This window comes from Hydra vulgaris, chromosome 13, assembly GCF_038396675.1.
Source record: "Hydra vulgaris chromosome 13, alternate assembly HydraT2T_AEP".
NCBI classification, from domain to species: domain Eukaryota; kingdom Metazoa; phylum Cnidaria; class Hydrozoa; order Anthoathecata; family Hydridae; genus Hydra; species Hydra vulgaris.
In genome coordinates this window covers 52,294,189-52,308,012 of record NC_088932.1, presented here as the reverse complement: position 1 = coordinate 52,308,012, position 13,824 = coordinate 52,294,189, and the positions used below count along the sequence as shown (strand labels likewise).

General features: G+C 29.8%; 1 protein-coding gene across 1 annotated transcript in view; it reads left to right on the top strand.

Moving 5' to 3' along the window:
- LOC101236485 (stimulated by retinoic acid gene 6 protein-like) overlaps positions 1–13,824 on the top strand; it is an 87,554-nt gene that overhangs the window by 59,433 nt on the left and 14,297 nt on the right. The window contains exons 11-13 of the mRNA XM_065816730.1: positions 7,513–7,660; positions 7,812–7,887; positions 12,365–12,455. Of these exons, the coding sequence (XP_065672802.1) occupies positions 7,513–7,660; positions 7,812–7,887; positions 12,365–12,455 (315 nt within the window). The remainder of the gene's footprint in view (positions 1–7,512; positions 7,661–7,811; positions 7,888–12,364; positions 12,456–13,824) is intronic.

The following is a 13,824-nucleotide window of genomic DNA, read 5'->3' as shown; positions in this document are numbered from 1 at the left end:
ATTATGATGATGATGATGATGATGATGATGATGATGATGATGATGATGATGATGATGATGATGATGATGATGATGATGATGATGATGTTGATGATGATGATGATGATGATGATGATGATGATGATGATGATAATGATGATCATGATGATGGTATTGATGATCATGATGATGATATTGATAATCATGATGATTTTATTGATGATTCTGATGAACATGTTGATCATAATGATGTTTATATATGCATATATATACAAAATATAACATGAATTTTGAATAAAAAATATATATTTTAGGATATATAAATGTTTATGCAGCCCTTGTCACAAACTCGGTCCTGGCTATATTTTGTCAAACCCGGCCCCAGTTGCTTACTATCTATATGTCATTATCATCATTGTTGTTATAATTAGTAATAATTATTATTTAATTTTTAAGCACTTATTGCATTATATTTTAATTTTATTATAGGTTATTTTTTGCCATTAATCATTTTTATTTTTAATATCAAATTGTTTTTAATCATTTTACATGCAAAATACACAGTACTGGGCTACCTGTGTGTCTACACGGTATAATAAGCGTATAAATATTTTTTACTATAAACTTGGATATTGTTATTTTGCCATCATCCTAATTTTACCAAAGTATGAACAAATAATTTGGTTTGACTTTAAGTATGAATAATATATAAATGATATAATGATATGTAAATAATAATACTTAAATAACATAACAAAAAAAAATCAATTTTTCAGGCTAAATATTATTTGTTCAAACTCAATTCAGGCTTGAGTCTAAGTCTTGAGTCTGAAGTAAGCATCTCTGTTATATGGCTGTAGTCAAATGTGACATTTTCATGAAAATTAGTGACATTGGTGAGGAAGAAGGCAGAAACTTTCTCATTAAATAATTTTCCATGGTGCTATTTGTGACAAGGTTATTAGGTTTTCTTGGAGCATCCTAATAACCGAAATAAACTATAAATAAATTGCAGAGCTTAAACAACTCCATTTAATAAATGGTTTAAAATAATTCATGGTTATGCAAAATATATATTTGTACTTATTATTGCAGTATTAATATATTAGTGTTTTTATATGTTTTATAATTACAATATCAGAGTTTTTGTACTAAATTATTTTTCTATTTTCGATTTTTATTCAGATAAAGGAGTTTCCCACTTGCTGTAATAATGAAGCTGTAAAAGACCTAATTATGATGGTCTAAGGTCTAGAAAGTATATCCAGTGAGTAAGTTGCTTCTGGGATTCTCAAAGAAAAAAAAAGGAGATCAAATTAAAAAAACTTTAATATTAAAAAGAGATAATATTAGACCAAAAAAAAAAATTATCTTAAAGACTTTTGAGAACAATATTGTTGTTGTTGTTGAACCCTGATATATGAAATATAGCAGAGATAGCAAATTAATGAAATAATAAAAATATACTGACTTTTGTTCTGAAAGTTCCATAAACATAACAAATATAAGTATAATAAGAAATACATTTTTAATAATGGCGCATCTGATTAAAAATAGTGTATATAAAATGTGTGCAAATTTATTTCAAAATTAGAATATAAATTTTATTTGACATTGTTCTACAACATCCATCATTTTTAGTTTCCAAAATTGAAAAAAAGATTTTTGTTGCAACTTTTAAAATTTTTTGACTTCATGGTAGAGCAATTAGTCAGGCGATTAAAAGGCAGGAGAATCTCCGACATAACACCTCGCCAGGGAATGCCCTGGGTTGGGGTCAGTCCTATAAGTGACAAATTTAAAGACCTGTTTGACAATATAGTCATATTGTCAAGGAATCCACTATGGATAAAACACTATGGACAAATCACTGAGCTATAAATGAAAGGGAAATCAGAAGGGAGATTTCTCAAAACTAATAAAAGGTAGATTGATATTGTTCTCAAAATCCTTGCCTTATTCCATATAGTTTTGTTTACCCAGGGTTTGATAATTTGTGTTTATAAACTTTTGGTTGACTTTTTTGGTCATATACCTTTGACTTTTGGCTTCATTCATCATTTGCTGTGTAACAATTGGACATTGACCTTTGCAGCTTAACTAAATTACTTTATATGGTTTAAACTTTTTTACTTTTTTAACTTTTTAAGCTTTTTTACATCTTATATTACTATAAGTTAACCTTTTCTTCTGGGATGACAGAAATTAGTCATTAAAATCAAGAGATGAATCAGGGGAAAAGTTATTTGCAAATAGTTCTGCTGTTTCATTAGGAGAGGTAATTAGATTTGCTCATATATTTGAGATGGAAGGTTAGACTTGTCGTTGTTAATAACACTGATAAAAATTTTCCTCAAGTCTCTAACTAACTTTTGAGATGAAATACAAGATTTAGTAATCTAAAATTAATGGACTTTATCTTCAGAAAATTCTTTTTGATTTTTGCATTGATTTTAAAAATAAAAAACATTTGCTCTCAAGAGATTGTTCTTGTGAAAAAGGTGATAGAAACAATTACTTTTAGAAGTTGTGACTGAAAGAAGGAAACCATGTGGTAGGCTTGACTTGGCTTGAAAGATTAAAGGCTTTTGTATCTGCCTAAATCCTGGAGATTTGTATGAAGCGCAATTTTTAGCAGAGAAATGAAGACCATCAACCCAAGGACCTTTGCAAAGAAAATGTTCTTTAATTTTTATTTAACCTTACAAAGAAAAGTTTTGTTTAGTTTCATGGTAACAAATCCTTTCTTTTACAATGAATTATATAATATTATAAATATATATAATTATATAATTATGTAATATTTTTGAACACTCTCTAGCAAAACAATCTATTATCTTTTGTTTCTCAAATTTTCAAAATTTGTTGACCTCAAATATTTCCTTAATCATTCTTGAAGTGGTTTGTTTTTTTAAATTATGTTTTTACTTATATGTTTTCTATGTTTGTACATTTCTTTCTCATTCTTGTTATTAAATGATTTTAAATAGTATCTGTCTTGAGAGTGGCCTTGTCTTTTTAATTGAATTTAAAATTAGATTACATTAGTGGCATTGTCTTTTTTTATGAATTTAAAATTAGATTACATTAATAATAAATATGTTTTATGCTCCACATAACAGGCCATATATGTATACAGATACACACATTTACCCTCAGAATTAGGCAAAATGAGGTTGGCAATAATTTGCTGACCTCAATCTTTTAGAGGTCGGCATCATGTGGGCAAAAAAAATTTGATACAAAGGTCTTACCATAAAACATAGAAATAAGGTTGGCAATTTTATGCCGATCTCAAACACTTTTAGGTTGGTAGAGTTTATTAACTTGAACAATATATTTTTTTTTTAATGATAATTGCTATGCTTTAATTGCTATAAGATAGTAGCAGGCTATACAGAGATCACAAATATAGGTTTTAGTTATAAAATGATATGACCCCAGAAGTTTATTGTAAATTTAGGTTACTAAGATCATATGTTTTAAGGATCTGGCTTTGAAAAAATCCAATGAGAGGCCCTTTTTGAGAAAGTTCAGTTTAAAAATCTGCAAAAATTTCATAAAATTTTTAAGGATTTTTAATGGTTTAACTTACGATCAAAAGTACAGTTGATAATACAATGTTTATTATCATTTTTTTGTTAAATATTACAAGACTACAACATTTTGCATAAAAAGCAAAAAATTTGAATCTGTTTCCCATTCTATATCATATTCTATGTAGCTATATTGCGTAACTAGTCATAAATATATATACACACTCACACGCGCGCACACACAATATATATACACACATATTTGCCTTTTTTATTATTTTTATTTATCTATCTATAATTTAATTACAATAAAATAGTATTTCTTACAAATATTTATTCTAGTTTGTACTGTCTACTTACGCTCACTTTCTAAACTTAAATATGTAATAACGTATACTTATTTGTCTTAAATAGATAATCCACAAAACTAAAAATTAAAATCTCCAAAACTAGTTTAAAGAACCAAAAAGTTATGCCACATCTACTCTCTAAAAAGAATAAGTATAAGAGAAGTCATGATGACATTCAGTTTGTGCCTACTGCCACATCAAACATTCAAAATGCATACCCATCAACCTGAAACTGAAGAAATTGATCAAATGCCATATCAATCCCAACTATTCAAAACATGAGTATCCAACAGGTAAAACTTACATTGAACATTTTTATACAAGAGGTATTGTCATCAATTCAATATTGTCTTTTGATTGTTCTTTGTTATAAAAAGATGTTATTTTTGAATCCATAACTGTAGTTTTATTCAACTTTAGGAATTTGTTTATCTTGCAAATCATGCATGTGCAAGCTGGCTTCCAAAAATTCTATTCTAATAAATGTTGCTGAAAACTGAAAGCAATGGGATCTAATGCTTTAATAATGCTTTTCAAGTCTGGAAGAGATTTTAGCATACAATGTACAGTCTGCGCTATGGTAAAATCCATGGATCGTTAGGTGCTACGGAAAACCAGTGCTAGAATTGAAATGTCAAAGTCAGAAAAACCTCTTCTTTTGTATCCTAACTACTTTTGTAATCTTGGTAAAGGTATACCCCACAAAGGTTCTCCTGGACAGGAGAAGGTAAATGTTTCAAGCCAGCTAAGCAGCAGATCATCAAAGGTACAACAGCATGCTACTTCAATTCTGCTCAAAAACATCTTCACAGGCAAACCTTGGGGAAGAGATAAATATTTCAACAGGTTAGGTTACTTATCTATTATACTATAAATAAAATGTGAAATGACACTTTTTGTATTTTCAGTATCAGCCATTTTTAAATGTGTATGTATGAATTAATAAATTTTGATACAGGAGGATCAATATTTCCTGTAATCCTTGGAAAACCAATTGAACAAACCAGGAAAGTAAAATTTGAAGAGATCCAGCCTCTTATGAACAATGAGCTTAGTCAATATATGAATAAGCAGATATTGAAGTGGCTTAGAAAATGCGGTATTAAATTTGAATTATTCATGGAGGCAAAACTAGATGAGAGGAGCAAGATCCTATCAAATTTTTATGCTGTCATGACTATTCAAGCTGAAGAGAAGATAAACAATAGGCTTACAAAGGTAGTTAAAAGCTTTGCTTTTAACTACCTTTGTAAGCCTATTGTTTACCTTGCTTATTTTGAAATCTTACAGAGTTTCTCAACTTTTTCATGGATTTCAGAGGTCAAAATTACCACTGTATCTTTATCAGAGTTGAAATTGATTCAGGTAACCAAAGTTAAAAATGAGGGACAGATATAAAGTGATCATTCTTTTAATCTAGTATTTAGTAAAATAATCCCTAAATTCCATGTTCAATTTTGGTGGAGGTTTATTGAAAGTAATCTGCAACATATTTGACCCTGAAGGAGAGAGAAAGGATGACATGCAGGACAAAGAAACATACTCTGGGATCAATAGGGCTGTCGTTCTTGCATATGCAGATAACTTATAAGAGACCCTTAACAACCTATTGCAGATTGTTGAGAGCTTAAATCTGCATGAATATAAATATTCTCTTGAATCAGACATGAAACTCATCGACATATTGTTGGGAATTTTGGTATTATATATTATAATCCAAATTTATACTATTTACGTTACTTGAACACATACGCATGTACTACTTGATAAAATGTAATTCAGGAGCCTCATATAAATTATTTTAGGCTCACAGAGGAATATTCCTGTGCCTGGTGCGATGGTTCATCAACTATTGCTGCTGGAGAGCTTTGAAATCTTTAGATGATTCATATATATATATTCATATATACATATATTATAAGGCCGGATTGCCACACAAAAGAATGCAGGACTTCAAGATGATTCTAAAGTTTTGCCTTTAAAAATTCTACATTTTATTAGACTTTAATAAATATTATTTTTACATTTTACATAGTTGTGAAGCCATGCTTGATCAAGGAAGGAGACAAATCTAAGTTGGTGTTAGATCTTATACCTTTGCCAGAACTTCACACGTTGATGGGCCTTGTAAATCTTATGTCATCATTCCTAACCAAATTGTGGCCCAAGTTTGAGATGTGGGTTTCAAGCTTAGGATGTATAAGAAAGGGATATCATGGTGGAACTTATGAAGGAAATACTTCAAAAGGGATACTAGAACAGTGTGATTAGCTGGATAATCTGTTACCAGTAGAGCTACTACCTCTATTAGAACCCTTGTAAAAGTTCTGCATGGTAGTTCAGGGAACATTCATTTCACTATAATTTATACATAATACTTTTCTAAAAGAGATATTATTACAATAAACAGCATTATTTAAAAATATTTGATTAATATTTTATGATATTTTAGTATCTTGAAAAGGATCTGACTGTTACTTGGAAAGTTCATGCTATTACATCACACTTAAAAGACTTCATCTCCAGATCAGGTCATTCTCTTGGAAGATATGCAAAGCAGGTTTCTGAAGCAGCTTAAGCTAAAATGAAGCCTGGTATCAACAGATTCGATGTTTCCTAAATGAGCAAAAAACATCTGACAAGAAGCAAGACAATTGCAGAGGTGTTTAGTAGTGCAAATTTGTAATCAAAAGACGTTATCAATGTTATAATATATTATTAAAAGATTTTTTGTCATTGATTTTTAAACTAAAATGTTGTGGTGTTGTAATATGTAATATAAAAACAAATAAAAATTGTATTATCAACCATACTTTTGATTAAAATACTAATTAAAGAAACAAAACCTTTAAAAAATCTTTAAAAAATATAATGAAATTTTTGCAAATTTTAAAACTAAATTTTCTCAGAAAGGGCCACTCATTAGATTTTTTTAAAGTTAGATCATAAAGCATATCTTATAAAACCTATATCTGTGAACTGTGGATAAGATAGTCACTGTAGCAACACTCCGCTTATATATTTTACAGTAAAAAAATAAAATCAAAAACATCCTGAATGTTTATATTTTTAAAAAAATAAAATTTTTACGCTTTTGTGGTTTTTTAAAAAAAAAAAATAAGTTTAATAAGTTTCCTCAAGTAAATTAATGGGTTTTGGTAAAATCTGGCCAATTTTTTTTGTTAGATGTCATTGAGTAGTTAAGTACCGTTTTTATACAAAAGCGGTAAGTTAAATACCTTTACTATAGGAATATATATATATATATATATATATATATATATATATATATATATATATATATATATATATATATATATATATATATATATATATATATATATATATCTAACAAAACAAAACAAAAAAAAGACAAAGAATAACGAAATAATGAGAGAAAAAAATATTACTGTCCCAGCGTAACTCCCTTGAATGTTCTCCCTATATCAGTCAATGTATGTACTGAATCTCCCATAATTAGTATAACATCAGATTGCTGATCTAAAGGTTCTTTTATGTTTGCAAATATATGTATGCCATATAAATATAAGTATGCCATGCTTCTTACTAATATAGACTTATATGCTAAAAATTGTTTTATTTTTAATAATATAATTGATAATAGCTAATTATGGTATTGATTACAGATGTTGATCGGAGTTTTAATGTTATATGAGTTTCTATTTGGTTTTCGTAAAAGTGAAGGATTTATCAATAACAATGGTTTAGAGGCTCTGCATCTGCAATTTGGCGTATCAGTAGAATATATAAAGCACTTAGTTATTTGCATGAAAGGTAAATAAATAGGTTTTAAATAAGTTTTCGATTTTAAAAGTGTAACTTGATAAATGACTTAAGATTTGAAAAATTTTTATAAAATTTTTAAGTCAAAAACTCTTGAATATTAGATAAATTCAATAATTTTCAAAAATTATTTTAATTTTAGTTTCAATATGGATTGCTACTTTGATTTCTGTTAGTTTATTTTTCTTTGTTATGGTGAACTCCTTATTTTGGTACAGGTAAAAAGTTATAATGTGAGAATTAATTTTTGTACGACCAATTTTGTGGGAAATAATTTATATTAAATTTTATGGTTTTTTTCTTGATTAAATTTAAAATTATTTATAAAATGTGTTTTTTAAAATTATTTAGATTTAAATTTCTGCATTTCACCCCCTTATATTCTAATTATATACCCCTATTATACCCCTAAATATTCTCAAATTCTAAATCAATTCATCTTTACACTTTACATGTCCAGGCCATTTTAACTTTTGTTGGTGCATCTTATCAAACACTTTTCCCAAGCTGTGCATTATTTTCACTCAACTTTTAGAGTAGCACTACACATCTGTTGTTTTTTGTTTGTTTTTTTGCTTATTCTAAATGCAGCATATCCTCTTCCATTAAAGCCCTGTTTTTTATATTATTATTTAAATAAAGTTTTACAGTTTTATTTTGATCTTAAAAGATGTCTTAAAAAGTCAAATTAAAAATAAGCAAATCTCAGCAGCCCATGCATGTTTAACACCTGGTTTATTTTTTATCTATATTCAAAATAATATTGTCTGTTTTTCCATGCTTTTTTCAGTTATTTAAAGAAAAAACAATCACGGTCAATAATTAACAGTTTATCAATCAAAAAACAAGTATGATAAGAAATCTTTTTAATGATAGAATCATTTTAACAGAACATGATATGTAATACAATATACAAATATAACAATAACACAATAATAACACCACAAGGTTTCTAATTACAATTTTGACTACTTGACTCAATTGCTTTTTTAATTAACACATTTTTGTTAATTTACGATTATTTGTTAAAATAGAATAAGAAGTTACTTATTCCCCAAGCACCTTTTGGGTACACTGCAGTATGGTATAAACTTTATATTATATTTTTTATGCTTTTTATATTTTTATATGTTTTATACATTGTACATATTTATATTCTTTTTATTTTATTTTTGTTTATAGAAAAGTGAAATTTGCATATATTATTTTATGCATTTTTATTGTATATGTATTTATGTTTTGTTTTTTGTTTTTTTTTAAACAACTTTGCTTCCAACAAGGCTGCAAGCAACCACTAATTAAAGTTGGAAGTTACTGGAAGAGAAAAGATGAAGATTGTAGAGCAAGATAACGATTGATAGACGACTTAAAGGATTGCAAATTATATGAATCAGGAAAGCAAGATGAAGTAAGCGAATTCCAAAGAACTGATGTTTGAGGAAAAAAACTAGACGAATAAGCGTTTTTGGAGCACTTGGAAACAGTCACAGAAAAAGGATGAGACTTGATTGAATAACAAGTAACACGAGAATGAATTTTAGTAGATGGCACAAGAGACACTAGCTCTTTAGAGCAGTGCCCATTATTGTATTTGTAGAAAAGAGAAAGAGAAACAACATTACGACGATGTGATAATAGTTGGAGGTTGGCTGCAAGAGTAGGTCCAACTATGTTTACAATGCATTTTTGCACCCTGTCTAAAAGAGTAAGGGCATCATAGAAGATCCGCCCCAGATATGGCAACAGTATTCCATACAAGGCCGGATTTGAGATTTATAGAGATAGAGAATAGAACCTGAAGAAAGAAAGTGTCGAGCTCGATAAAGAGTTGCAACCTTAGCAGATGCTAATTTTGCAACTGATTTGATATATGGTTTCCAAGAAAGATCGGAAGTAAGATCCTAGAAGATGAAGATTAGATGACTCATCGAGTACATCACCGTTCATAAATATAGGAAGATCTAACTTATTGCGATAACAATTGGCTGAAAAAAGTTTTTTCTGTATTGAAGTTCACCAGCCACTGTGAGCCCCATGCTGTAGCAGAAATGAGATCCTTTTCGAGCTCAAATGCCCCCTCCAAGCAATCAGAGAGTGTTGGTTTCTTATCACGACAAGAATAAATGGTGGTATCATCAGCAAACAATGCCACCTTAGATGTGGGAATATCTGGAAGATTGTTAATGTAAATTAAAAAGAGTATAGGGCCAAGGATAGAACCTTGAGGAATCCCTGAAGTTACAGAATAAAAAGAAGAGTGCTTTCCATCGAAGACAACTTTTATGCTACAATTGGAAAGAAAGGATTCAATAATCTTAAAGATGTTGTCAGATACACCATAAGAAGAAAGCTTATGGAGAAGACCAGCATGCCAAATTTTATCAAACGCTTTTGAAATACCAAGAGCGATGGCCTTAACCTCTCCACCTTTATCTAATGCACAATAAAACTTATCAGTTATTACTGTTAGCAAATCAGCTGTAGAACGAGAAGATCGAAATCCATATTGATGGTCAGAAAAAAAGTTATTAGATTCAAGATGAGAAATTAAGTGTTTGTTAATTAAAGATTCAAAAATCTTGCTTATGATAGGAAGAAGACTTATGGGACGGTAGTTAGACGAATCAGATCGCTCTCCAGAATTTTTGAAGATAGGGATAACAGATGCCTCTTTCTAGCAGGTTGGAAAATAAGACTCTGATAAGCACTTGTTGAATTGTTTTGAGAGTATAGACAACAGCTCCGGAGAACACTTCTGCAAGACTATAAAAGGTATGTTGTCTGGGCCACAAGCTGTAGAAAAGTGTAGAAAAGCAGGAAATCACTTTAGATACAGAAGCTGGAGTGATACAAATGTCAAGCAATGGATCAACCTGTTTGTTGGCAATATCAGGTAGAATGCAACTTGTGGAGTCAAGAGATGATATTGATGAAAAGTTTTTAGCAAACAATTCAGCTTTGTCTTTAGGTGAGGTGACAAAGTCTGAACCATACAAGAGAGGGGGAATTAAAGATTTGTCCTTATTATTAATACTATTAAAAATTCTCCAGAAGTCACAAGAGCCTAATTTTTGAGATGAGATACGAGATTTCATGACCTGAGAATAGCGGGCTTTGGCGTCAGACAAAACCTTTTTACAATGGTTTGTGGCAGTAATAAACAGATGTCTGTTTTCTGGAGAATTGTTTTGCTGATAGATATGGAAGTAATGGTTTCGATTGGCAATCGCAGCTGCACAGTGTGAGGAAAACCATGGAGGAGAGTGAGGCTTGACCTAGAATCGTTGAGAGGGAACAAAAAATTCCATGCCAGCCTGAATCCACAAGGTTATGTAAGAAGCACATTTGTCGACAGGAAGACGAAAGATTTCTACCCAAGGGCCATCAGGAAGAAAATCACAGGAAGAATCCCAGTTAGCTTTAAGGTGGTTGTAAGATTTACGATAATAAGGGGATTTAGGTGATGAAGTAGAATGAGATATTAGTTTTAGAGAGATCAAACTGTGATCAGAAGCACCTATGGGGAATGTGGAGAAACTGAGCACTGACTAGGATCAGAAACAAGACATAAGTCAAGTAGAGAAGGTAAATGATTAGAGTTGTTTGGAAAGCGAATTGGAAAGTTTACTATTTGAGTTAGGGATTGAGAAAGGCAAAAGTTGTGGGCTTTAATGCCTGCAGAATCACTGACACTAGAGCCAAGCCATTCAGAGTGGTGAGCATTAAAGTCACCGACAATAACTATATTAGCTGATGGATAAAGAGAGAGGGCTTGGTCAATATGATCAGAAATAACGTCAAAAAGAGTGCAGTCTTGAGATGAAGGAGAGCGATATAGAACAAAGAGAAAGACGATAGAGTGAAGTGGTGCTAAACGAAAGCACATGAAAGAATAGTCTGTGGATTCAAACCTAGTTTTATGACAAATGGGTGAATTCTTACAAATGTAAATGCCCAGGCCAAGCATGTGACTATTGGAGTCTTTACGAATTAAAGGAAGATAACCATCAACTCTAAGATCGCAAGATGAGACAGCTGAACTCAAATTAGTCTCACAAAGAGCAAGTAGGTGTGGTGAACTTTGCTAGAGATAAGACTCAACAGAAGAAAAGTTACTTTGAAGACCACGAATATTAGTGAATGATAGGTTTAAAGAACTTGGTGATCATGATGGTTTTTTGTATTTTATAGTTTTTGGTACTTTATTCATTTTTAAATTTGTTGAAGAACTTGACTCAAAGCATGGATAGTACTCAGTACACTGTTTAATAGCCCAACCAATTGCCTCACTACTATTAATAAACCCTAAGCCGTAACAAAGGGCTCTGCAATGGACACCAAAAGTACAAACAGGGACACCATCCATGCGCAACATGGCACTGTTAATACTTTAATATTTTTCAGCTGTTGATGGAATCAGCCTCTCTTAGAGCTACCACAGAGTTCGGGATGTATTATTTTTTTTACATTATGTATCATGTACTTTTTCTGTTGTTTATTATATATTATATACTCTATATATTGTATTCATTTGTATATATAATTTATTTATATATAATTTTATTTGACTTTTTTTTTATGAAAAATGAAATTAAATTTCTTTTTCATTTTCAGTTATTGCAAAATTTGTAAATTTATACTTATTTTTAATATTTTTGTGTTATTTTATGCACAGTTTTTGTTTTGTAATTTTAGATTTCACATTTTAAGCTTGAGAAAAGGTGACTGGTCATTTTTGCCTGCTACTATAAATAAACACAACTTGATCTCGCCTATTAATGTTATGGTATGTTATTTTTGACTTGTTTTTTTGTTGTTTTTTTTTTGTTTTAATGTTTTACTGGTTTACTTAATTCAAAAAATGTTTTTAATTCACAAATATATTTTTAAGTATTATGTAAAAATATTTAAGTTTATTAAAATGAAGTTTAAATATATTAGGCTAAATGAATTGAAATCTTCTACCAGGATTTTGAAATTTTCAGTATCGTATGATGGTCCTGAGGCCTTTTAATTAGTCTGATGGGATGACCAAAGATGTTGAATTTATGCATGTTTCTTTCATACTCTTAGGCATTTTTAAAGGGATCCTAAAGTACTGAGACAAGTTGTCTCCATGATAGCTTTCCATCTCCATGTTAGCAAGTTGCTTAAAGTCTTTAGAATATGTGCTGCAATCTACAGACTTTATAGTTTATTCAAGCACATATAATTCCAAAGAGTTTTAGTATATGATGTAATTGTAAAATTTCCATAAGAAATCTAAAAATTCTTCTTTTCGTAAAATTATAGTATAATTTTTTTCATTTTTTTTTCATTACAGATTATTAAAGATTTTGTCTAGTTACTTACTATTTTTGTGTTATATTTATTGTTATTAAATGATTATTATTCTTATTAAGGTTCTGTTAAAAAAAGTATTTTTTTTAAAAATGGCGAAAGAAGAAAACAAGAGAAAAATTATGCGCAAATATTTGATAAATCCCAATAGTAGCTACAATTCGATAGCAAAAGCGTTGCAAATACATTTTTACACCGTTAGTCGTGTAATGCAACGTTTTTCTGAAACAAAATGAATCAAAGGCGATGAATCTGGTGGTGAAAGAAAAGAGGGTTTTTAAGATATAAAATTAGTTGAAAACTGGTAAACAGTTTTAATATTAACCCTAGCCTTTCACTAAGGGAACGCGCAAAAATATATGGACTTTCTCATAGTTTTGTTGTAAAAGTTTGAAATAAACATGATTTTCATTCTTTCAAATCACAAAAAGTGCCCAACCAATCTGAAACTCAACAAAAAAAGTGCAAGAACCCGCTGCAGAAAATTGTATGTCAATTTTATTTCTAAATATTTCTGTATTATTGAAGACGATGAAACTTATATCTTATTATAATTCCTGGTGCTGTCTAATATATTGCCAAATATAGAGGAAAAGCAGATAAGAAATTTAAATACACAAAATAAGACAAGTTCACTAAAAAAGCCTTGATTTGGCAAGCTATTTGCAGTTGTGGCAAAAAAGCAGCACCTTATATTTCTCAGTTCACACTTTCTTGTCAAATATATGTTAAAGAGTGTTTACAGAAGCGCTTTTTACCTCTCATTAAATCACACGATAACAGACCTGTGTTCTGGCCTGATTTAGCTTCAAGTC